This window comes from Bubalus bubalis, chromosome 6, assembly GCF_019923935.1.
Source record: "Bubalus bubalis isolate 160015118507 breed Murrah chromosome 6, NDDB_SH_1, whole genome shotgun sequence".
Lineage (NCBI taxonomy): Eukaryota > Metazoa > Chordata > Mammalia > Artiodactyla > Bovidae > Bubalus > Bubalus bubalis.
The window spans coordinates 40,477,737-40,505,090 of record NC_059162.1 but is presented as its reverse complement, the minus strand read 5'-3'; the positions used below and the strand labels follow the sequence as shown (position 1 = coordinate 40,505,090).

General features: G+C 34.8%; 1 protein-coding gene across 3 annotated transcripts in view; it reads right to left on the bottom strand.

Annotated features, from left to right (window-relative positions):
• The window catches only part of COL11A1 (collagen type XI alpha 1 chain), a 224,976-nt gene that overhangs the window by 140,965 nt on the left and 56,657 nt on the right, over positions 1–27,354 (bottom strand). For 2 of the 3 annotated variants that reach the window (XM_025288198.2, XM_044944633.1), the window contains exons 5-12: positions 14,543–14,671; positions 8,932–9,048; positions 8,236–8,325; positions 6,035–6,289; positions 5,262–5,324; positions 3,822–3,863; positions 2,593–2,655; positions 1,909–1,983 (exon numbers count right to left, since the gene is read on the bottom strand). In XM_025288198.2, coding sequence (XP_025143983.2) covers positions 1,909–1,983; positions 2,593–2,655; positions 3,822–3,863; positions 5,262–5,324; positions 6,035–6,289; positions 8,236–8,325; positions 8,932–9,048; positions 14,543–14,671 — 834 coding nt within the window. Of the gene's footprint in view, positions 1–1,908; positions 1,984–2,592; positions 2,656–3,821; positions 3,864–5,261; positions 5,325–6,034; positions 6,290–8,235; positions 8,326–8,513; positions 8,667–8,931; positions 9,049–14,542; positions 14,672–27,354 lie in introns of all 3 variants that reach the window. The other variant, XM_044944634.1, reaches the window with a different exon arrangement.

Sequence of the window (27,354 nt, the reverse complement as noted above, 5' to 3'; positions counted from 1 at the left end):
TGTTTGACTCTTTGCGACCCCATGAACCACAGCACTCCTGGCCTCCCTGTCCATCACCAACTCCCGGAGTTTACCCAAAGCCATGTCCATTGTGTTGGTGATGCCATCCAACCAGCTCATCCTCTGTCATCCCCTTCTCCTCCTGCCCTCAATCTTTCCCAGCATCAGGGTCTTTTCAAATGAGTCAGCTCTCCACACAGGTGGCCAAAGTATTGGAGTTACAGCTTCAACATCAGTCCCTCTAATGAACACCCAGGACTGATCTCCTTTAGGATGGACCGGTTGGATCTCCTTGCAGTCCAAGGGACTCTCAAGAGTCTTCTCCAACACCATCAATTCTTTAGTGTTCAGCTTTCTTTATAGTCCAACTCTCACATCCATACATGACCACTGGAAGAACCATAGCCTTGACTAGATGAACCTTTGTTGGCAAACGAATGTCTCTGCTTTTTAATATGCTGTCTAGGTTGGTCATAATTTTCCTTCCAAGGAGCAAGCATCTTTTAATTTCATGGCTGCAATCACCATCCGCAGTGATCTTGGAGCCCAGAAAAACAAAGTCAGCCACTGTTTCCCTGTCTATTTGCCATGAAGTGATGGGACCGGATGCCATGATCTTAGTTTTCTGAATGCCTACTTATTCCTTCCATCTATTTCTTGATTGTGTGTGTGTGTGTGTGTGTGTGTGTGTTTTGTTTTTGGTTTTGCTGTTGTTGTTATTAAGCTATATGAGATGTATATTTTGGAAATTAAGTCAGTGATGGCTGCATATTTTGCAAGTATTTTCTCCCAGTCTATTGGTTGCCTTTTGTTTTGTTTATGGTATCCTTCACTGTGCAAAAGTTTATAAGCTTGATTAGGTCTCATTTGTATTTTGCTTTTGTTTCTATTACCCTGGGAGACCGACCCATGAAAACATTGTTATGATTTATGTCAAAGAATGTTTTACTCATGTTCTCTTCTAGAAGGTTTATGGTATAATGTCTTACAGTTAATCTTTAAAACATTTTGAGTTTATTTTTGTGTATGGTGTGAGGGTGTGTTTGAACTTTATTAATATTTGGCTGTCCAACTTTCCCAACACTACTTGCTGAAAAGACAGGCTTTTCCCCATTGTATATTCTTTCCTTGTTTATCAAAGATTAATTGACCATAGGTATGTCAGTTTATTTCTGGGCTCTCTCCTCTTTTCCATTGATCCATTTGTCTTTTTGTGCCAGCATTATGCTGTTTTGATTACTGTAACTTTGTAGTAAAGTTACTTTCCTGAAGTCTGGGAAACTTATGTCTCCACCTTTGTTCATTTTTCTAAGTTTCACATTGGCAATTCTGGGCCTTTTTTGGTTCCATATACATTTTGGGATTTTTTTTTAATTCTATTGATAGTTATATGAAAAACAACATGGGTAATTTGTAGAGATTGCATTAAATCTGTAGATTGCTTTTGGGTAGTAAGGTCATTTTAATATTAATTCCTCTGTGCAACTTTAAAAAGCAATCTTAAGGTAAATTAAATAATTTGAGGGCAATGAATAATAACAGTATAAATATATGTTATTTAAAAAGTATCAGCTAGTGTCTATATGGTGGTAAACAGTATACTAATTTTATGTAGTACATGAAATGCATGCCACCCATATGACTCAGGACAAAGTACACAATTAAAAATACCAAGTCATTTAAGCTTTGTTTTCAAAATATAATGAAATAATAAAGGCTTAGTTCTACTGCAAAGTTAATATTTACCAGAATTTTGCTTTATTAAATTTTCCAGTTACTGGAGGCTGCTTCAAGTATCTCTACCTCATACAGTAGATTTTTGATTGATCTATAATATGATTCTGCAATATTTTTCAGCAATAGGATGACAAAACATCAGATTATCTTTATAACAATAAAAATACATACCGGTAGCACTAACATGGTACCAGGAGGACCAGGTAGACCATCAGCCCCTGGTAAACCAGGACGTCCTGGAGGACCCTAGGGAAGTAAATGAAATCATCAAAATTAATAAATAAACTTTGAATGCCATGACTCTACATTACCTAATTTTTAATTTGTCCTCTACTCCTTGGTTAATCTTTTATTAATAGTAAGTATATCTAGAGAGGACTGTATTTCACTGCACTAGTTTTACAGAATTTAAATGATACATAAATTTATTGCTACTCAAGGAAGAAAAAAAAAGGGATTTTGCAAGAAGAGTTCCTACAGACTTAACATAAATAGTCTATTTCACCACGTGACCCAGGACGTGATCTTCAAATTAGGATGCAGGCTTATTAACTCATTCTACCAGCATTCAGCTAAACATTTGTAGTAGTTCCTGGAAAATATGTCTTAATTCCAAAGGAAGAATTTGCTCTAATATATCAGGTTCATATAAAAAAAACTGATTATAAATAATAAAAAATCTCTTACTAATTATAAGATCAATGCATATTCTCTCCTCTCATTTTTAAAATTATAGTTAGAAAAGTTAAACAAAGCTCACATGTTATTCAAGTGAGAAGAATAATATCTTAAATTTGTAGAATATACTTTAATTCTTTTTATTTAAGTTGCATTCTTTTGAATCCCTTCACTTACCCTCTCGCCAGGGTCACCAGGGGGTCCAGTGGGGCCTTGTAGACCTGGAGGACCCATAAGACCCTACAGAGAAATAAACCATGATGAGTCAGATTCCTGAATTTATTAGTATTCAGGCAAATTCATTCTACCAAAATCAAAGACAAACTCATTTATATTTCATAAACAAACACTTTCTCGCAAACAACTGGCCTATTAAACTTCCCATAAAAAGAGAACATATATGGGCCACTTTATAGCTAGTTCAACTCTTCCTCTACAAGGCTGTTCTCAGGGTAGATGCAGACATTCCATGGAAGAACAGAAAAGGAGATCCTGCCAATGTACAGTCCCTGACGTGGAAGCTGGTTCCCGGCTCTTGTGAAAGAAATGGTATACTCATTCAGACTGCAAAAATGTGACCACGAAGTAGAAATCTAGAAATCATTTATCTTCTTCTATGGGTGTAAGTATTTATAGGCAGGGATATAATATATTTAATTCACATGACAAGAATTTAATTAATTCCACAAAAGAAAGAAGATTTCTTACAATGTCAGATCAGTACAACTCCCTGACAATAAAGACACACTGATGAGTAACAACAGCCTTATTAAAAAATGACAATGGAAGCTGATAATCACTACATTCGGCAGTACAATAAAGGCAGCTATAATCTACTCAGAATTCTCAACTCCATTCATTGAGATATGCTTATACCTCTAAAAAGAAAAGAAAGAAGGCCTTTATATATTTTTATAATTTTCAGGTACAAAGTTGAAGATGAGGTTAGAAAAGTCAGAGATAATTAAACAACAAAAAATATTTAAAACAAAATTTAATTTCATATTTCTCCAAAGAGTATCATTTGGATAGCCAAATCAGAAACTGATTTAAGGCCACCAGGTCCTTGTCTCTATAATTCAATACTCAAATGTGTGTGTGTGTGCTTAGTCGCTCAAGAATGTCTGCCTCTTTGTGACCCTATGGACTGTAGTCCACCAGGTTCCTCTGTCCATGGGGATTCTCCAGGCAAGAATACTGGAGTGGGTTGCCATGCTCTCCTCCAGGGGATCTTCCAAACCCTGGGATCAAACCCAATTCTCCTGCATTACAGACAGATTCTTTACTGACTGAGTCATCAAGGAAGCTCCATACTCAAATAAAATATATAAATTCAACAGTATAATAGAAATCTTATATCTGATTTAAAAAAATCAAGACAAAAATAATCTTAAAACATTACATACCGCAGGTCCTGCAGGCCCTGGTGGTCCTTCAATAAGCATGCCCTACAGTTAAAGAAAAGATAAAATCATTACTAGGGCAATGGAACCCCTAACCTCTTATCTAATTGGCTGTATGAAAGCACCACATTACAGCACTTTAAAAGGTGAAGTATCTGCTCCTACATACAAAGATAATTGCAAGCATTTTTGTACAGGGGAGGGAGGAAATTCAAAACGATAGAAGACATAATTCCTGTCCTGAGAAAATCCATGAACTAATTAGCAAGGAAAGAAATATTCAGATAAGTAATATTACAAAAAGAATATACTAAGTGCTCCCCAAAAGGGCAAATACATTTAACCAAATTTTTTCTAGCAGCCAGAATAACACCTGGTACATCGCAAGAACGTGATAAATATTTGCTGTGTGAATGAAAGGGTGGGAGAAAGAGCACCTAAGCACTTTAATTTAGGGAAAGGGGAGTACAGTCCATGTTAAAGAATTAGGCATAAATGTAAGTTCTTAAATAGACAAGAAATAGAATACTATTTCAGGATAAGAACCCAATTCTAAAAGTTTATAATTCTACTCTGAAAATTGTCTTGTCATTTTAAAAGCTAGTTGTAACTTTGCATAACAAAGACAAATTTATTCTGAAAATTGTTTTTAAAGATATTGGTGAGCATATGATGTGCTTTCTCAGATTTTGGAGTAATAGACTACAATGTTCTTAGAGATGCAGCTTTTTTATGTTTATCTTCCTCCATCACTTAAAAAAAAATTTTGTCCTTGCAGATTCTGAAATGATTTTCATGAGCTTGAGGTAGTTCAACATACTTCCCAAATTGCTGATTAAGGAGAATGATAGTAAAATTGATTTCCAATAAGAATTTGCTTCTTACCAATACCTTGAGTGGTAGTAGCATTAATATAAATCTGAAAAATCACTTTTCTTCCAATAGAAGAAAAGGAGGCAAATTTTAAAAAGAATGTTTTCATATAATTATATGATGTGATTTGGATATGAAATAAATAAGTACTATGTTAAATAATATATTTCTAATTATGTCAAGTCACAGCACTTAGAGGAAAATTACTGAATTGGAAAATAGAAGAGACGAATTCAGGTCATAGATCAACTATCAAACATTTGAACCTCAGGAAAATTCCTTAAATCCTTTAGATCTTAAGTCTCTTAGTTATAAAAGGAAAGAATTAGATTAAAAGAGTGTCAGCTATTTTCAAATTCTAAAATTCTCTCTCTCTCTGTTTTTTGATTTATTGAAATTCTACTTGCCAGAACTGGTTTTACTAACTCACTTACTTGTGGCATTATAAATGTTTAGACATATAGACTTTTCAGTGGTACTACATGAACATGCATAATGATTTACAGCAGTAATAGCTCATGATTCAAATCAGTGTACCAACCTTTACAACGTATTCACACCAGTACTTACAGGTTCAACTACTGCTGGTTCTCCTTTCTGTCCTTTTTCTCCATATGCACCATGGCCATTTATCTGTTGAGTGAAAAATTCAAGCAGCCTGTCTTTAAGTAAATAAGGCTATTTAAGTATTTTTAAACAGGTTATTTAATCATATAAGTGCATTTAAACAATCTATTAAATACACTTTTTAACATAGAAACCAATTAAAGTTTTAAATACTGAAAATATACAAAGGAAAACACAATGAACATTAATGCTAAGTCTTGAGTGAGATTGAACAATTGCTTCTTAAAGACATATTATACAAAGATAATGATATCTGTTGACCTTAGTTATTATTCCAAGGCAATAAACAAAAAGTGTCTTCAAATTAAAATCAAAATAACAGAAGTGGTAGGAAGAAATTAGTAAAGAGGTTCAAAAGTTTAAATACTAATAATTATAACAATAAAATGATAATTAATATGGTGGATTACTGAACTTCACCAGATAAGAAAGGTCAATTAAGCTGTTTAAAAGTTAGAAAATAGTCTTGGTATCCAGAATGACAATGACTGATTTAATCTTATCAGTGCTATTAGATTATTCTTTCAAAAGAAGACTCCAGTAGTGTGGCCTGAGATCTCCATGAGGAAGAATCTATCAAGGTCTCCTAGTAGTGATCAACATTCATGATTTATATAAGAACAATCTATATTTTAAACCTGAAAAGACATCAAGATGAACATGAAAATACACCAGAAATAAGACATACAATGACACAGAGCATAATACTGACTTACACTTGTTTCTGTGATATCTGTTTCTGCTGGAACACCTGGACCAAATTCTTCATTAGTGGGACTTGTTGGTTTATCTTCATATTCCTTATATTCATAAAAATCATATTCGCCTAAATCTCCATCTACCAGAAGATCAGAGTCCCTGCCGTCTATTTGTTTGTTTTCATATAGCATATCCTCAGAATTTTTCCTCTGGGAATCATAATCCTCTCCAGTTAGATATTCTTCAGTAAATACTTCTTCAACTGGATTTGGCTATTAATTTATGTTGTAAGGAATTGGAGAAATGAAGTTTACTGTTAGTAAAGCAAAGTAAGCATTTGCAAATACAGTTTGATGGCATGTGATGGGAAGTGGTTTGAGTACTACTCAAGCAAGTCTGAAGGCTGGGAAAGATAGCCTTTAACATCATTGAAAGGAATATTTTTGTACATTGGAATGCACAAGAAAATATTGCTTTCAAAGCACCTTTGTCAATAAACTGCAAATATTCACATAGATTCAACATGTGTATTTGCTCGTTCCCTGGAAAAAGCTTGTTATGCAATTTGATATCTACTTTATAATTTGACTCAAATAATATATATATGCAATATTTAGTTAAAGCTTAACTTAATTTTCAGATCTCAAAGAACCTCATACTGAAATATAATTTCTATCAGGAAAGCTATGTAAGTTTGACTCTCAATCCAAAAGTAAAATATTAATGCCAATATTGAGATTTATCATTTCAATATTTACTCCAAGCTCCAAGTATTTAGTGAGTATTATATCACAAAGAGTTCTTTAAAGCAAATATAAATTATAGTCCTCAGAATTCAATACAATTAAATAGATCACTGTATAGTCTCATAGAGTATGAGCCTATTCACTTAAAAGTAAAAATTATATCAAGATTCTAATGTGATATATCAAAACTACTCACAGAGATATAGAAAAATAAAACTAGTATAATTTCCTTTTTATAAATAATTCCTCATTAATAGCATAAATCTGAATAACATTCATTAGGTAATTTTTGGTCATGCTATGATTTTGATGAAGTTCAGATCAAATAATGTATCTTGCTACTTTTAAATTTCATCTTGAAATAACTTGTTTGCTATGACATAGGGAATCTAGATAATAGAATAATACTTAATAATAAGTATGTTACATAAAGTCATGTGAATGAAAAAAGTGGTTAATGATTAATTCAGCAATTGTTAACTAAAATAAAATGTCCAATAACCATAATATTTTGTATTCTTAGACAATGAGGACATACTATCATTACAGAATACATATTATCCAGAATCAGAATAGTACTATGCTCACAGTTCTGAGATAAAAAGTTGAAAGAATTTGAGCATATAAATAAACATCTTAACCATTTTTGGAAAATGATAAACTTGATTAATTTGGATTAACTTGGACAAGATTTGGACTTGAAATCTGTTTTTACCCTAAAATATTATTCTAAAATATGTGTTTTCATGTAAAGTCCCACTGGGACACATGTGATGTAAAATTTTTATTAATTTAAATGATTCAGTTAATCCTCATACCAGGTGTGAAGAAATTTAACAAAGTTAAACTGAATTGTATACTTATTTTCTCATAATTGGAATATACACATAATATGAAATGCAGGAAGATTGTTCTAATTTGTACCTGAATATACTTAAATATTTTCATAGAAAGGACTGGGAAAAGTTAAGATATATTATTTTAGCCATATTAAGTTTGAAAATGTAAACAGACATTAAAATCAACTAAGACTATATTTTATCAAAATATTTATGTCATAAAAATGCATGATTATTGGTCAGATGGAGTAAATTTTAATTGTATCATTTGATGATACAATTTTTTTTTGGAGGATTTTCCTCCTCACAGTAAGGTCATGTTGTGAGTAACCTTGATCACATTTTGAGAAGCTTGCTCTATCCCAGGAGCAATAAAAAAAGATGGCAGCCAATTCAGTTTGATCAATTTAGCATTTGCATGAAGCAGAGTCATGCAAACCTGAATTGGGATTAATTTTAAATGAACTGTTTTTAGTAAGAGTGAGACAGTGCTATTGTTTCTCTTACTTCAGTAAAGGAATAAAAACATCAAATTTTTCAGAGGTTATAGATTCTTCCAGAGTAAAATATATCAAGGAATATTGCACATTTAAAAAATTTGAACTGCGATTTAATGCTGTCTATGAGCATTACCTCATTTGATCCAGATACACTCCTAGGAGTTTCTGTCTGGTAACTTTCTGTCCCATAGTTGTATTCTTGAAAGTCATCAACAATATTTGCCTAATAGTGAATTCAAAAGAAAAGTAATTAGTAAAAATGTTAAGGTAATCCAAAATCTATGGAAAGCATAATTAATTAGGGTATTGTATTAGCCAAATGAGTATTTATCTAGTTGGGTTAGGAATGACTCATCATCAGAGATCTTCCAGCTTATCTAGGAGAGATCTTGATTGCTTTTTCTTTGCTACCTTTACCCCTAGCTTGGCCATTGCTGCTGCTTGATAAGTTTTCTTCTTCTTGGATGCAAAATTTTCAGATTTAGGGGGTGTAAACTTTTTGGACTTTTTCTTTGAATTAGTGGCCACTGTCTTCATCTTCATTTTGAAACTGAATTTCTTTTTCTGTAAAATGTGGTGAAAGATGGAATGGAAAACATAAATAAAATGAAAAGGGAAATGAAGAGCATGGATGAAAGGAAGAATAAGCAAACCAAACCAAACATCATTCCTTCAGGACAGCTACTACTGTCAAATAAAAATCAGTTATTGGGTCATAGAAATGAGATGAATGAAAGACCGACGATAAGTCTGAGGAAGAGTGGACATAAGGAACCACAGGATGACAAACACCAGGACACCACACACAAAGGTTCTACTTTGCTTTTACCTCAGTTTGTGCTATTGTCTCCTCAGTTACAGTGGGTGTCTCTGTTACACTTTCAGCCTCTTTATATTCTGCTTCCCCATACTCATAGTCATATTCCATTATATCCTCAGGTGCATACTACATCGCAAAGGAAAAAATATCAGGCAATTTTGTTAGTTGCTGGTAATACTATTAACAAATGGGAATCATGTTCTTAACTTTTACTGGCAAAGTTAAGAGACAAGGGAATACTGTTATCTAAATATTACTTGTGTTACAAGAAGTAATACTATCATATACAGAGTATAATAAAAAACTGACAAAGCAGGTTTTCTAAGAGCAGAACAGTGGTTAGGAGTGTGAGGAAATTAAAAGTTTAGAATATTAATTCAAACTTTTAATTCTTAATATTAATTCAAACATAGCAGTTACATACTTGGACATAGATGTCCATAGTTGTTAAATATTCATGTTAATTTTGATTTGTAAAAACTACTACACAAACCTCTTTTATTTATAGCAATTTCAATGGGTACTTTTTTTTCCCATTAAACTGCATGTTTAAAAATAGTCTTCCCAAGTATGAAGGAATTTTCATATCAGTTGTGCGATGGAAAGGGGAGAGGAAGGAAAGGGAACAGAAGGAACATGAAATGATTCTATATTCTATTTGGAATAATAGAACCAATGGGAAAAAAATCTAAAATCTATTCAGAACTAACTAATTTGTTATAAACTTAAGATCAAAATGAGCACAGTTGTGAACCATTAAAAGATTCAAAATTAGATCTGTTTATATTTAACCCACTGTATCAATTTTTCCAAATATTGTGTTTTTTCTATTGAAAAAGAGCATAACACTTGGGTATCTTAAAACATGTAAATGTAACTCAAATTGAAAGATGGAATACTAGATTGTTTTTTATTAAAAAAATTAAGAGAGAAAAGTATGTTTCTCAATAAAGGGATGAGAGAAACAATTAATACTTAATTATGAGGAAAACATGTTCACCTTCAAAGCCAAATATCTCTACAGAAATTTTAATATTAAATATTATTGGTTTTAATCAAAATAACTCTAAAACTACTAAGGTCATACATAACAAAAATATTTATTAAGCAGCAAATCAATAAGCTAAAATGCTAATATATATGTATATATTATTTATAATATCTTTATGTATACATATACATACATTTGTGTATGTATATGTACATGTATTATGTTTAGTATATTTATGTATATATATACTTAGGTACATATATACATATGTGTGTGCATGTATGCACACACACATATATGCTAAAAGCAGCCTATTTGGAAATCCCTAAGTATTTGGTAAAATTTCAATTATAACCCAAGTGGACCTCTCTTGGCCTTTTAAAATTGCCAATGGTTCCCTTTCAATGCACCAGAAAAATAACTCTTCACACCATGTCTTTTAGAGACTTGTGATCACTGGACCTTCTAATAAGCGGTCTTAGCTATAGCAATGCAAATGAAGGCAAATTTCATAAAGACATATAATGAAACATATTACAAACCAATCACAAAAAGGATTGTAAAGCCAAGAAGGATTGTAAAAATAGACAATTTTTAAATAATAATGCTTTTAAGCATCTTAAATGCATCTTGAATGAAGCCTGATATTCAAAATAGCCAGTTACCTTTACTATCTTTATATCATGTTTTTCTTTTTTCTTTTTTTCCTTATAGGAGGAAACCTGTTCTAATCTCCATAATTCTCTCTTGTTTTAACTTTTTCCACATGGACTAGCTGTGCTGGTGGAATAATGAAGGAGGCAATGTGCTCACTATCTTAGGCATGAAGGCACATGCTTTTCTTAGAGCCATCCAGAAGTCAGTGAAAAGAATCATTGCTTTGGCGGATTCATTTCGATATTTGGCAAAACTAACACAATATTGTAAAGTTTAAAAATAAAATAAAATTAAAAAAAAAAAAAGAACCATTGCTTCTGTTCTCCTGATTTCTTTAAACAACATCCCCTCTGGTGGGTATTGACCCATGTAGGAATTTGCTGGTCTACATGTAGCTTTACAACCTACTTTTGGGAATGATTCTCCCTTTTTGCTGCAGAATTTTGTGATGCCTCAAAGACAGGTAAAGAAGAGAGAACTAGTTATAATTAATCAGATGAATATGAGCAAAAAAATGTGCAGTGATAGAATTTCACCTATGATTTGGGAGTTGCCTAGCCTAAGTTAAAACATTTGAGGAGAAAGGGAGTTTTTCTGGACATTTTGTTAAGTCTTTTCTTATTCAAGTTGTTAGAAAAATAGTGGCATCAGCAAATATGTGTGCATCTATGAGAACTAGGATATCTGATAAATATTAAGTGCAAAATATTAAAGGTAATAAATTTCTTTATAAAACAGTGTTTTCCTCTTGCTGCTTCTTCCTTTTCATGTTTTATACTCATATGAAAAATAAGAATGTTAATTCCCTGCTGTACATAGGACATTGCAAGCTGTGCTGTATTCAATATATTAAGAAAGAACCATATGCAGATTTAACATCCAATTTTCTAATTAAGATAGAAGGATTATTTAACATGGTGGAAAAATTCCCAAACCACCATAATTTTAATATTGGTTACTTCGCTATATAAATGGTATTGCAGAGGTTCAAGTTGAATAATAGTTTCATATTAACACTATATTTAAATCTATCATTTTACATTTCACTCTGATTATGATGCAATGTTGCATAAAACACATAAAAATTGAATCTTAAGAATGAATTAAAATATGCTCTTTAGAAGATATGAACCATACAAAATCACAAGTTGAAGAAAACATATTTGAGTTAATTTATAAAATAAATTGAAATATTTATTAATCCAAATCAGAATGATAATATATGATTGTCACAAATTTATTAATGGAAAATTAAGCAATATAAAGTACAACATGTATGTTTGATGCTCTATTTTGCACTATACATTCTTTATTCATTGGTAACATTACATTTGTATTTTGCATAGGCAAAATATCTGTTGTACAATTATTAAAATGCATACTTGTAATATAATGATACATAAATGGCTATAGTTCAAAAGTAATATAAGGGTGGCTTACAATTCTATTAACCAGGTGTTTTTCATACTAGTAAAAAAGATGTTTATCACTGAAATATCAGTGTAATTTAGCATTGTTGGGAAAAAGTGAGAGCTGATTCTTCAAAAAAATTTTTCAAGATGACATATTCAATATAGAAGCTAAGAAATGCTATTACTGGATCACCCAACAAGATTTTCATGCAGTCCTTATCATAGCAGTACATTCTTTTCCTCATCAGATGCTTGAGGTAAAAACAAATTTGACTTACCAGCAGAATGTTAAATTTATGAATCAACAACTAAAGTAAAAAAGGGAACACCTACTTTTTAATGAATTTAAGATAAAAATGGTTAAAAATATTATTTTGCCTTAAAATAACTCAGCTTACCTGACATATTAGCATTAAAACATGGGAATAAAACAGCTCAAGGTGATATAATAAGAATGCATACCTTCATTCTTCCAAAAATCAGAGCCATATCTGTTGCTAAAAAGAACAAGTCTTATCTTTCTTAAAACAGGAGCAAAATATTAATAAATCTCATCTGTCTTAAACATATATACTAAATGTTATAAATTTTAATATTGAGCCCCACATAGTGTCTAAGATATAAAAATACTAAACCTGAATATATTAGAATGTTTTAATAAATCATGAGGGAATAAAAAGAATGAAGCACTTGAGAACTGGGAGACAAGCAAACACAAATATCCAAGTAATTTCTCTTTTATTTTCTCATATTTGCTTTCCTTTTAGCTTCTTAAAGTTTTATTCTGTTTCAAAAAAACATTAATATTAAATTATGGAAAAAGTCAGTGCAACAGAATTCACTAACATACCTTGAAAAGTAATGTCAAAAATTAATAAAACACAAATGTAATTCACATGCAGAAATAACAGTAAACTAAAATTAAGAGATAAGATCTTAACCTTCTCTAAATAGTAAAACTCAAAAGATTGTACTTCATAGTATTTTAAAAGTCAAAAAGAAAGCTATTTGAGTTACTTTCAAAGATAAGGATAATCTTGATGTTTATAAACTTCCACCCCACCTTCTAAAATTTTAAACTCTTCCCACCATAAGAAATACAGTTTTGCAGCCAACTAAAGACTCAACTCCTTCCAGAATTTGCTTTTTAATTTCCAGAAAATCCACATTAACAAATTTTACCTAAAAATTTGCATAAAAGGTACACTCTGCTATATTTTTTGTTCTTTGGGATATTCAAGTCTGACAAAATGGCTATGGCTAACTTAAATGTACATATTTTTTTATTTGAGAGAGAATAGAGTCAAATTTCATTATGGTGGATTTTCTTGCAAAAACAGCCTGGAAAAATGGTTTCACACCAGAGTTTCAAATAAAGTAATGCACTATTAATCAAAGCATATGAACATCTAGGTACTGCAATCAGTTCATACTGCTTTTCATTCCATTGCTGTTTGTATCAAGTCTTGTGCAAGAAAAGGAAAACTTACATATCATTGTAGCATAACCTTGTAAGAAATGGAAAAAAAAAAAAGAGTCTTTAAATATTCAGCACAGCCTGAAAACTTTAAGATAGCACTAACGTCCCTTTTTCATCTGCTGCTGCTGCTGCTGCTAAGTCATGTCTGACTCTGTGCGACCCCATAGATGGCAGCCCACCAGGCTATGCTGTCCCTGGGATTCTCCAAGCAAGAACATTGGAGTGGGTTGCCATTTCCCTCTCCAATGCGTGAAAGTGAAAAGTGAAAGTGAAGTCGCTCAGTCGTGTTCGACTCTTAGTGACCCCGTGGACTGCAGCCTTCCAGGCTCCTCCGTCCATGGGATTTTCCAGGCAAGAGCACTGGAATGGGGTGCCATTGCGATCAACAGGAATTGCTAAAGGCTTGAAGATATGGCAAGTACACTAGAAAATAGTTATCCTTGTCTTGAGGCTGCCTTAATTATAAAAGTAACAAGGAAAAAATAAGTGTTGGAGAAATTATCTCTTTTCTCATCTCCCCCTAAGTAAAATATCCTCCTCTACAAACTATATTGGAGAAGGCAGTGGCACCCCACTCCAGGACTCTTGCCTGGAAAATCCCGTGGATGGAAGAGCCTGGGAGGCTGCAGTCCATGGGGTCGCTAAGAGTCAGACATGACTGAGCGACTTCACTTTCACTTTTCACTTTCACGCATTGGAGAAGGAAATGGCAACCCACTCCAGTGTTCTTTCCTGGAGAATCCCAGGGATGGGGGAGCCTGGTGGGCTGCCATCTATGGGGTTGCACAGAGTCGGGCACAACTGAAGTGACTTAGCAGCAGCAACACACTATATAAGGGAACTATCTCTATTTCTAAGAAATTAAGTAACAAAATACTTAAGATTGAAACAAACATCAAAAATCTTCTTCAAATTGGATCTTTGAAATATTAGTGGGTGAGTCTTAGTCACTCATCAAAACACTATTAAATAAAAGGTATAGTTTAATTAAAAGTGAATAAACAGAGATACAACTTGAAATTGCAAACTATGCCATTACCACGGGAATGAGAAAACCTGCCCTGATCTTACGTTCCTCACCTCGTCAACCTGGGGTTCCTGAGCCTGAGCAGCCTCGGGAGCTGAGGAATCACAGTCTGGACTGTAATGCTCACAGTAGTCATATGCTGCTTTGGGGTCACCTATGATCAACAATTGCTGGATGTCCCCCTGCCAAGAAACAAACATGGTTACTTAGCATATTCAAATACACATATATCCAGAGCAAGATTTACCCAAGACATAGTGTTTTTCATCTTCAAATATCTGAGAAGAAAAATCACTTACATTTCAATGTTGAAAGCAGTCTTATAGGATTAAGTGAGAAATTCACAACTATTTAACAATTCAGATCTTAATGTATTCCAATAAAATTAATGAAAAATAAATTTTAAAAAATTAAAATGTAATAAAATAAAGATTAAAAATAATAGTAGGGTTAGCTAAAGAGTTTTAGTTTCAGGACATTCTGGAAGCTGTATGAACAAGAGGAAAATAAAATATTTTGCTCTTGAAGTCATCTGAATATTTCCACATAGGTCTAATTCAACATGAAGCTAGTTTGATATAAATCTATGGGTCATGATCATATTAATTCAGAATTATGCCCAGGCATGGGAAAATGTCTGGGTTAATATCCATTTGACTTGGTAATTCAAGTTTCTGTAAGTTTGAGAACATGAGTCTGATTCACAAAACTCCTGATTTAATTTTTAATAATTTCCCAGTTATTACAGCTTTCTCTACATCTGACTAGCATAGGTTATTTAGAGCCTGATGAAAATTTTAGACATCTCTAAAACTGAGTGCTAGGAAAGAATTCACAGCACTTTTATGCCACAGCATTCATTTATTCATCAACTAATGTGGATTGAAAAGGTACAATACACAAGACATTGAACATAGTATCATGGGAGGTGCAAACATAAACTTGATATAATCTTTGCCCGTGGAGAGTGTAATATAATGGTTAAGATTTAAAACTGTAATAAAATGCAGAGTAAAATTTATAACTTAAAAAGATACAAGCAAACTCATGTGAAAAGTACCCAGAAAAGAGTATAAATTATTTAATTCTGGCCCACAAATTTTCATTAAATACCATGGTTACTATCTGTAGTGTGGTAGTTAATTCTATTTGCATTGCTTTCTTCTGTCTAAAAGTACTCTATATTCTTACTCTTAAAATTAGCATTTATTTTAATGGCTGATAAATCTATATTTTCATCCCTATCACATTATTGAGATAAAATTTACATACAGAATTTATTCTTTTGAAGTGTACAATTCAGTGTTTTTAGTTCATTCACAGGGTTTTCCAACCATCACCAATATCTAATTTTAAGAAACTGTCATCACCTCTAAAAGAAACACCACAACCAATGACATTCACTGCTTATCTCTCCTTCCCCCAGGCCCTGGTACAACTAGACATTTCATACATCACGAAGCCTTTTGTGACTAGCTTTTTTTATTTATCATGTCTTCAAATAAATGGACTCATTATTATGTCTGTGTTGCTCTGCTTGATGGTGTCCCACAGGTCTTTTATACTCTATAAACTTTATTTCAAGTTTATTCTTTCTGTTCTTCATACTGAGGAATCTCCATTGATTTTCAACTCCAGATCTGTTTTATTCTTTTAAAAGAAATCCAACTGTTATTTATCTCTATTTGATAAAACATCATTTCCATATTGTCATTTAGTTCTTATGCTATGGTTTCCTTTAGCTGTTTTTTTTTTTTTTTTTTTTTAACATACTCATACCTGCTGACTTAGAGCCTTTGGTAAGCCCAATATCTGTCATGTCTTCAAGGACATAGATTTGCTTTTCCTTTGTATGGGACATAATTTTCTGATTCTTTGCCTGTCTCATAATTTTTTCTTGACAATTGCATATTTTAAATATCACCTTTGGAAACCATATTCCATTATGCCTTCCCCTCAATGCCTGATATTTCTGTTTGCAGTTATTTTTGCTGCTTGTTTAGTGATCTTTTGAAGTAATTCTATAATTCAATATTTTTTGTTTTCTGTGTCCACTGAGGACTCTACCCAACTAGGCTGCTGCTGCTAAGTCGCTTCAGTTATGTCTGACTCTGTGCAACCCCATAGATGGCAGCCCACCAGGCTCCCCCATCCCTGGGATTCTCCAGGCAAGAACACTGGAGTGGGTTGCCATTTCCTTCTCCAATACATGAAAGTGAAAAGTGAAAGTGAAGTCGCTCAGTCATGTCTGACTCTTAGCGACCCCATGGACTGCAGCCTCCCAGGCTCCTCCATCCATGGGATTTTCCAGGCAAGAGTACTGGAGTGGGGTGCCATTGCCTTCTCCAACTCAACTAGGCTAGTGATGAATAAATGATTGAACAGAGAGTTCCTTAAAAAACTTTCACTATTTGCCAAGAGTCTTGAGTGTGTATTTGTGTGTGAGTATGCCTTTAATATTTCAACAGTTTACAACTATGCTTTAGATCTCATTTTTTGTTATACAGATCCTAAAGCTCAGTGATATTTGAGATATTAGGGTCTCTTCAGGTCTTTTCTGAACATGCACACAGGCCTCATAGATACCCAAGATTATACAGAAGCTTTTCAGTGCCCTTCATAGATGTCTCATTTCCAGTGTTTTTCATCTTTGTCTGATCCTTGTTTGCTCAACATCCTAACATTTAAGTGAACACTGCCAAGTACTAAGATCTGCGTCTAGAATGTCTCATTAGCAACAGAAAAATTACTAAAATTAAAATGTCAAAATCACACATCTGCCAATAAAAATTTCACTAACATGACATATTACAATGCTTGATAATCATTAAGATAAATTTTGTTGAATTAAGAAATTTCTCCACAGTCAGATTTAGCTATAATTCTTCAGTTACTTAGTCATTTTATTCAATCATTCATTCAGAAAGTTCTTTATAAGTGCATGTAATCTCGGTGGCTCAAAGGTAAAGAATCCACCTGCAATAGAGGAGATGCAGAGACACAAGTTTGATCCCTGAGTTGGGAAGATTCCCCATGGGGTGGGGAAATGGCAACCCACTCTGCTTATTTAACGTATATGCAGAGTATATCATGCAAAAAGCCCGGCTGGATGAATCAGAAGCTGGAATCAAGATTGCCAGGAGAAATAACAATAACCTCAGATATGCAGATGATATCACTCTATGGCAGAATGTGAGGAGGAACTAAAAATCCGCTGGATGAGAGTGAAAGAAGAGAGTGAAAATGCTGGGTTAAACCTCAATACTAAAAAGCTAAGATCATGGCATCCAGTCCCATCATTTCATGCCAAATAGAGGGGGAAAAAAGTAGAAGCAGTGACAGATTTTATTTTCTTGGGCTCCAAAATCACTGCAGGGCTGACTGCAACCACAGTGACACTTGCTCCTTAGAAGGAAAGCTATGACAAAAACAAGACAGCATATTAAAAAGCAGAGACATCACTTTGCCGACAAAGGTGTGTACAGTCAAAGCTACGGTTTTTCCAGTAGTCATGTATGGATGTGAAAGTTGGACCATAAAGAAGGCTGAGCACTGAAGAACTGATGCTTTCGAACTGTGGTGCTGGAGAAGACTTCCTGAGAGTCCCTTGGACTGCAACAAGATCAGACCAGTCTGACCTAAAGGAAATCAACCCTGAATATTCACTGGAAGTACTGATGCTGAAGCTCCACTATTTTGGCCACCTGATGCAAAGAGCTGACTCACTGGAAAAGACTGATGCTGGGAAAGTTTGAAGGCAAAAGGAGAAGGGTATGGTAGAGCATGAGATGGTTAGATAGCATCACCGACTCAATGGACATGAGTTTGAGCAAACTCTGGGAGATAATGAAGATCAGGGAAGCCTGGCATGCTTCAGTCCATGGGGTCGACAAGAGTCTTATATGACCTAGCAAATGAACAACAAACAACTAGGAACAGAAAAATTTGAATTTTCTTCATTCTGCTGTTTAAAAAAAAGACATAATTCAGTACATCTTGAATACTGTCATCTTAAAGGGTCTCAATTAGAAATTCTAATTCTTGAACCCCAGCTTTGTCATTAATTACTCAGAATTATGCAAGTCATTTGGACTTCCCAGGTAGTACAGTGGTAAAGAATATTCCTGCCAATAAAGGAGACTCAAGAGACATAGGTTTGACCCCACGGTTGGGAAGATCCCCAGCAATAGGAAGTGGAAACCCACTCCAATATTCTTGCCTGGAAAATTCCATGGACAGAGAAGCCTGGCGGGCTACAGTCCATGGGATCGCAGTCAGACACAACTAAGCAATTAAAACTTCAAACTTAACTTACAGGTAATATAATAAACTAAATGCAGCTTTTCCTGAAACACAAAAAAGTCATCTGTTGTATAGCATATGGTATTTTTAATAGCATATTTTTTAGAATACTGGTTTTCTAAGTACTTAACTATTCTAGTTAAGGCACACCACTTCATTAAATGGAATCCTGCCATTATTTCCACTATAAATTCTTTATTCAGGTGTTTGATATTCAGCCATAAAATATACTACTGGAAAGAAACTGGAAAATTCAGTTAAAAACCTATAGTGCTCTTTTTCCCAGAAGGTATTTTACAGTGTTTTATGGTAATCATATGACATGTTATGAGACAGTCTGTAGACAAACAAAAGCATCCTGACAGGTTGAATGAACCATAAATACTTAGATTCAATAGTCATAAAAACTTCCACAACTTAAAAAGGTGAAATTACCAAGTAAAATTGGCATCTGCTGCACACAACATATGAAAAAGACATCCTCCTCCTCTAACGACCCACAAAGCCAAAATTAAAGCAGAGCTGATGCAATTACCTTGCTATCTACAGCTGTGCCAGCTAGGTCTGAGTCTATGCTATAGCATTTGTCTATAGACAGGATGATCCTGGAGGAGGAAAGCAAAATAAATGTAAGAAAACTGAATAGAAATTTTAAAGATATGATTCCTCTGAATGTAACTTCCATTGCAAAAGGATTCTGACACATTTTTATCACAACAGATTATGTAAGTATTAGTGTATCCTCATTTCAAAGCTAAAATATAATGCATATATCCTAACAATTATTGTTTGTTATTTTTGGTTGTATATGCATATACTTGTTGTTGTTGTTTAGTGTCTCATTTAATTCCAAAGGTTTCGAAAATTAGAAGTTTCATCTCCCTTAAGCCTGGAGTAAAGCACACGCTGCAATTGTATTCTATAAAATCAGCTAGCCTCCATATTTCCTGAAGCACATTCTTACTTCCATTACTTCCAACATGTAGGTATCTCAATGGGAATTAATGCATTTATAACATGCTTCTCAGGAAAATCTTAACTGTATGTTATAAGCAAATAGGAGTTAGGGTGATGAAGAAGATGGAGAGAGAAATAGCATTAAACAGAAAAAGCATCTTAAAACTTTGGATTCATGAAGCTGACAAAATTAGAAAAGTACATACAGTGCTGTATAGTTGGAGGGATGGCCCTATAGAGTGATAGTGAGTAGTGAAGATTGAGGTATAAAAGAGATAAAGATAGAAGGTAAACAAAACAAAAAAACTAAGGAAAGAACCAATTTAAGAAGGGTTTTGTGTGTCAACTGAAATCTAAACATTACAGAGTGTTGTTCAAAGACTTTGAACCATGGAGTAAACTGATCAATGCATTTTAACAAAACTGCTATGACAACATGGGGGAGGATGATTTGAAAGCAGCCAGTTTGTAAGCATAAGAATCAATTAGGAATCCATTGCAGTTAAGCATTGAGAAACTAAACTAAGGCAGCAATAGGAGGAATGGAATAAAGGATGGTGGTGGTGGTGGTTTAGTTGCTAAGTTGTGTCCAACTCTTGCGACCCCATAAACTGTAGTTCAGCAGGCTCCTCTGTCTATGGGATTTCCCAGGCAAGAATACTGGAGGGGGTTGCATTTCCTTCTCCAGGGGATCTTTCTGACCCAGAGATCAAACCCAGTTCTCCTGAGCTTTAGGCAGATTCTTTATCAACTGAGCCACCAGGGAAGCCCTTATGGAATAAAATATAGATATAAAAGATATCTAGGAATAAAAGATAGATACAAAAGATAATACAGTTTATTAGAGAAAACATGTGTGAGATTTGGGAACTAACTGGATGCTGATGATACAGTGGGATGGGATATGCAAGGAGAAAAGGAGAAAGTGCATTAGAGAGTAATGGAAGGTAGTTTTTCAGTTTCTGGTATGTGCAAGAGTAGGGAGGAAAAGGCATTTGTTTGGCTGAGAAACATAATAAGAGAGAAAGATGGAGGATCAACCTTTTAAGTCTATGAAGTGAAATGATAATTAAGGGTTGTTTTTAGAAAAAGGTCAGTCTTCATTTTAAGAAACTTCTCTTTAAGCTGGTTTTAGAAAAGGCAGACAAACCAGAGGTCAAATTGCCAACATCCTCTGGATCATCGAAAAAGCAAGAGAGTTCCAGAAAAACATCTATTTCTGTTTTATTGACTATGCCAAAGCCTTTGACTGTATGGATCACAATAAACTGTGGAAAATTCTGAAAGAGATGGGAATACCAGACCACCTGACCTGCCTCTTGAGAAACCTATATGCAGGTCAGGAAGCAACAGTTGGAACTAGACATGGAACAACAGACTGGTTCCAATGGGAAAAGGAGTATGTCGAGGCTGTATATTGTCACCCTGCTTATTTAACTTATATGCAGAGTATGTCATGAGAAACACTGGGCTGGAAGAAGCACAAGCTGGAATCAAGACTGCCAGGAGAAATATCAATAGTCTCAGATACGCAGATGACACTACCTTTATGGCAGAAAGTGAAGAGGAACTAAAAAGCCTCTTGATGAAAGTGAAAGAGGAGAGTGAAAAAGTTGGCTTAAAGCTCAACATTCAGAAAACGAAGATCATGGCATCTAGTCCCATCACTTCATGGGAAACAGATGGGGAAACAGTGGAAACAGTGTCAAACTTTATTTTTTGGGGCTCCAAAATCACTGCAGATGGTGACTGCAGCCATGAAATTAAAAGACGCTTACTCCTTGGAAGAAAAGTTATGACCTACCTAGATAGCATATTGAAAAGCAGAGACATTACTTTGCCAACAAAGGTCCGTCTGACTGAGTGACTTCACTTTCACTTTTCACTCTCATGCATTGGAGAAGGAAATGGCAACCCACTCCAGTGTTCTTGCCTGGAGAATCCCAGGGACAGCGTAGCCTGGTGGGCTGCCGTCTATGGGGTCGCACAGAGTCGGACACGACTGAAGCAACTCAGCAGCAGCAGCAGCAGCAGTCAAGGCTATGGTTTTTTCAGTGGTCATGTATGGATGTGACAGTTGGACTGTGAAGAAGGCTGAGCGCCGAAGAATCGATGCTTTTAAACTGTGGTGTTGGAGAAGACTCTTGAGAGTCCCTTGGACTGCAAGGAGATCCAACCAGTCCATTTTGAAGGAGATCAGCCCTGGGATTTCTTTGGAAGGAATGATGCTGAAGCTGAAACTCCAGTACTTTGGCCACCTCATGTAAATAGTTGACTCATTGGAAAAGACTCTGATGCTGGGAGGGATTGGGGGCAAGAGGAGAAGGGGACGACAGAGGATGAGATGGCTGGATGGCATCACTGACTCAATGGACATGAGTCTGAGTGAACTCCGGGAGTTGGTGATGGACAGGGAGGCCTGGCGTGCTGCAATTCATGGGGTTGCAAAGAGTCGGACACGACTGAGCGACTGAACTGAACTGACATGCCAACTGTCAGGTTATGTAACTGTGGCCAAACTAAGCTATAAGCATCAGTAAGAATCAACACAGACAGAACTGTGAAAAAGTTAATTTTTGTTGTTTTAAGACCCAGCCTGTGGTATTTGGTTGTAGCAATCCTAGAAAATGAATATAGATTGATAATTACTAGCTATTTATATCTTTCAAGTATTATCTATAGTAGAATAAAGAAGAGCACTTCAAAACAAGTATTTTTGTTTGTTCATGATATGGGTAATGTCTAACTATGTCAAGGAACTGGTATTAAGTAGATATTGTAGAAGTATTGACTGATTTAATATGACAAGTAGCTAGAATTCAGGGTAATCATAGGTTATAATGCACCTGGACAGTATCATCATGTGTAAACATCCCTGAGGCACTGGGGATAACAGAAAGTAAAGAATGATTTAAAAAAAAAAAAAGAAAAATTATTGTCTCCAAGTATAAATAAAGAATTTGAAAGCATTGAGTTGTGTGTGTGTGTGTGTGTGTGTGTATGTGTGTGCATGTATGTATGTGTTAAGTTTTATTTGGGGCAAAATTAGGACTTCAGCCTGGGAGGCAGCATCTCAGATAGCTCTGAGAGACTGCTCCAAAGCAGCAGTGGAGGAAAGACAATATATAACATTTTGGTGAAGGGGGAGTTCAATACCATGAAGCACTCATTTTACAAAAGGTTTTTTTGTTAGTCATGAAGATCTGATGTAAAACCATGAAGGGATTTAGTGCTTCTCTAGATATGAGGAGATGCAAGGATTGAGATCATAAAACCTGTTCCTAAAAACATCCAACTATCTAAAGACCTGTCCCACAAGATTCCCTGGAGCACAGAGTGCCTCACTCTACCCTGAACTCCTTCAGGGGGTGTTGAAGGTCAACAGCTATAGAGGCAGATGGCAAAGGCCTTTGTTGTTCAGTAGTTGGCAAAGGAATTTGAAAGCGTTGAGTTTTTAAGTAACTTACCAGGGATTTAAACAACTTTATCAAATTAAATTATGCTAGAATTTATACTGGCTTCCCAGGTGGCTCTAGTGGTAAAGAACCCTCCTTGCCAATGCAGGAGACATAAGAGACGCGGGTTTGATTCCAGGATTGGGTAGATCCTCTGGAGAAGAAAATGGCAATCCACTCCAGTATTCTTGCCTGGAGAATTGCATGGACAGAGGAGCTTGGTGGACTACAGTCCATCAGGTTGCAAAGAGTCGGACACGACTGAAACGATTTAGCATACATGCATGCTAGAGTTTAAATATCCACTTCATGATTTTTTAAAATACACTTTCATTACACTAGTTAAAAAGTTAAAACAACTCCTAGTTGTATCACTATTGTTGCTGTTCAATCACCCAGTCATGTCCAACTCTTTGGGAACCCATGGACTGCAGCATGCCAGGCCTCCATGTCCCTCACCATCTCCCAGATTTTGCCATGGGTTCCCAAAGAGTTTTTCCCAAAGTTCCCAAAGATGCTTTTGAACTGTGGTGTTGGAGAAGACTCTTGAGAGTCCCTTGGACTGCAAGGAGATCCAACCAGTCCATTCTGAAGGAGATCAGCCCTGGGATTTCTTTGGAAGGAATGATGCTAAAGCTGAAACTCCAGTACTTTGGCCACCTCATGCGAAGAGTTGACTCATTGGAAAAGACTCTGATGCTGGGGAGGGATTGGGGGCAGGAGGAGAAGGGGACTACAGAGGATGAGACGGCTGGATAGCATCACTGACTCGATGGACGTGAGTCTGGGTGAACTCCGGGAGTTGGTTATGGACACAGAGGCCTGGCATGCTGTGATTCATGGGATTGCAAAGAGTCGGACATGACTGAGTGACTGAACTGAACTGAATGCATATATATGGAATTTAGAAAGATGGTAACAATAACCCTGTATACGAGACAGCAAAAGAGACACTGATGTATAGAACAGTCTTTTGGACTCTGTGGGAGAGGGAGAGGGTGGGATGATTTGGAAAAATGGCATTGAAACATGTATAATATCATATATGAAAAGAGTCACCAGTCCAGGTTCGATGCACGATACTGGATGCTTGGGGCTGGTGCACTGGGACCACCCAGAGGGATGGTATGGGGAGGGAGGAGGGTTCAGGATGGGGAACACATGTATACCTGTGGCGGATTCATTTTGATATATGACAAAACCAATACAATATTGTAAAGTTAAAAAATAAAATAAAATAAATATAAATGAAATTATATCCTAATTCTACTTTATGTCAACAGTGAAAAGAAAAAACTGATAGAAAAAAGTTTTATTGTTTTTATATACTATAAAATATACATATATAAAATCAGAAAAATATATTTTTGTATTCTATACCTAATTTTATTTATTCATGTTAATATAAATGAAGAGTAAAACAACATACTTTCTTGAATTAAGAAAACAGATGCAAAATTAATTACAATTCTTAAAAAATAGAGATAATCCTTAGATTACAAAAGATTATTCATTTCAAATGTTCATTAAATATGAATATTTTAAATATGCATAATCAAAATTTGATCTTCCTCCCAAAATAGAGTCGTCTGATACTTCTTACAAACATCTGTTGTTCAAATAATGTAACTAAAGATGACATTAAAAGATCTAAACAGAGGATTTAAAAACAAAATAGAAATCATTTGAGACTTTACCTTTAAAAATTAAGCTGAGAAAAATATTATTTGTATGAAAGGAAACATTATGCATCATTTAATATTTTTAAGTTGTATTTTAGCACAGACTCAAAGAATAAATTCATATTAGTAATATCAGCATAAAGGTCAAATATGGATTTGCAAGCAGGTATGACTTTCACTGGCTGCCACACAAAGTTAACTGTAGAATTTGAAATTTACTTTACATTTCATGGCCTTTGACTTGGCAGTAAATTTTGAATTTATTTTAAAGTAATTATCATCTTTTGAATATGGAAAGAAATGGTAGACTGTTTTAATCTTTCATAAAGAGTTCAATAGTTGAACTGGCACATTTACTCTTTTAACCCAAACAAATCAACTAGGTATTTGGCTATCATTTTTTTATTATCAGTTTAGCATCATTTTCATGCCTAATTTTAACTCTAGAGAAAAAGGATGAAAAGAAATCATTGGTAGTAGCATCTTGATACATTTATTATTCTAGTAATAGTTCTGCATGCAATGATAGTGTCGCAGAAGCAATAGGTCCCATAAATAACATTTAAGAATACTTACTTTTTCTACTCTGTTGCACTGCTCTACTAATATAAATGATATATTTCTTAAGTGAACTGAAGTTTTAGCACATCAAAATTGGCCCTTTTATGAAATATATAAGCCTAAGAGGATTTTAAAAGTATATACGTGTGATATACCTTTTACTCTTTTAATTTTAAAAAACATTTTTTCAGTAATATTGTGAAAACTTATTTGCGCACTACAGAGTACAGTCAATCTATACATATGTCCACTGAAGAATCAAAGATGAGGGTCATGCTGTCAAAGGTGAAAGCCAGAAACACCTGTGGCAGATTCATGTTGATGTATGGCAAAACCAATACAATATTGTAAAGTAATTAGCCTCCAATTAAAATAAATAAATTTATATTAAAAAAAGATTTTATTGTTTGTAAAATGTATCTGGAGTAAAGTTGAAACATGAGTAATTATATATATATATTGAAAAAAGTATTTCTGGTGTCATAAATTTATATAATACAATAACTAACCTTAATAGTTTGATCATAAAAAAAAAAAAAAAAGAAATGGGAGTTCTTGGAAAGAACTACACGGTTCTCTTGAAGGAAAAAAAGCAAATCTGTTACACAGCATTCCTAATTTGAGGAGGTACTTCATGCCTTACAATTGGAAGACAAATTTAAGGCTTCTCCCTCCCCAAACTCTTTTCTTAAAAAAAAAAGCACAAATAACATATAATTTTTAATAGGCACAGATATATCATAAGTCAGATAATAAATGTATTTCTTCTATAACTTTTAGCGGTAACTTACACATAAATTTGACAGCCAGGTAACTTTCAGAATGTTTCACCCTGTTTATCTACCAATCGGTCATCTACCCTTTAATCAACACATATTTATTCAGGAAAAGTAATATGCTGACACTATAGACAGGCAAGAGAGAAGTAAAAAGGAAAATCAGATCCAGATCCTACTCTCAGAGACTCTTTGTGACCCTATGAACTACAGTCCACCAAGCTCCTCTATCCATGGGAATTTTCCAGGCAAGAACACTCGAGTGGGTTGCCATTTCCTACCCCAGGGGATCTTTCCTGACCCACAGATTAATCCTGTGTCCCTTGCATTTCCTGCATTGGCAGGCAGATTCTTTACCACCATGCCACCTGGGAGGGTATAACCTGGTAAGGGAAATTACTTAGACATATTTCTTTAGTATTTACTGAATTCCAATTATGAAAAGCAGGCTTCTCTTGTAGCTCAGTTGGTAAAGAATCCTCCTTCAGTGCAGGAATTCACCTGCAATGCAGGAGACCCAGGTTCCATTCCTGGGTCCAAAAGATCCCTTGGAGAAGGAAATGGCAACTCCAGGCAGTATGCTTGCCTGGAGAATCCCATAGACAAAGGAACCTGGTGGGCTACAGTCCACGGGGTCACCAGTGTTGGACACGACTTAGGGACTAAACCAATTATGAAAAAATAAATTGGGCCAGCAGAGGTTGGGGGATGAGACAACTTTCATCTGGGAAAATCAGAGGAATGATCTAGAAGGACCTGTCATAAATGAGATCATGAGAAAGTGTCTAATTTTTCTTTTAAATATAAAGGTACTTAGTATTCTTTGTTGGCTCTCAAATCCTAATCATTCATGCTGTTCTCTCTCAGCCTGTGCCTGAAGAGTCTGACCCCACAACACACATCATCAGACTGTCTTGCAGGTGGTTTCCAGTACACACCATGGAAGTGACCACCAGGAGTTAGGAGTTCGGAAGGTGGGAATAGGGGGTGGAGTAGTTTTACCAGACATTTTCCCTAACCCTGCAGTCCGGTACCCTGACAGCTACTGCCACTGTCAGAAAGCACTTGAGCAGGGCTCTAGCTCTCACTGTACCACTGTCTATCATGGAAAATGGGAAAGGCAATGCTCACC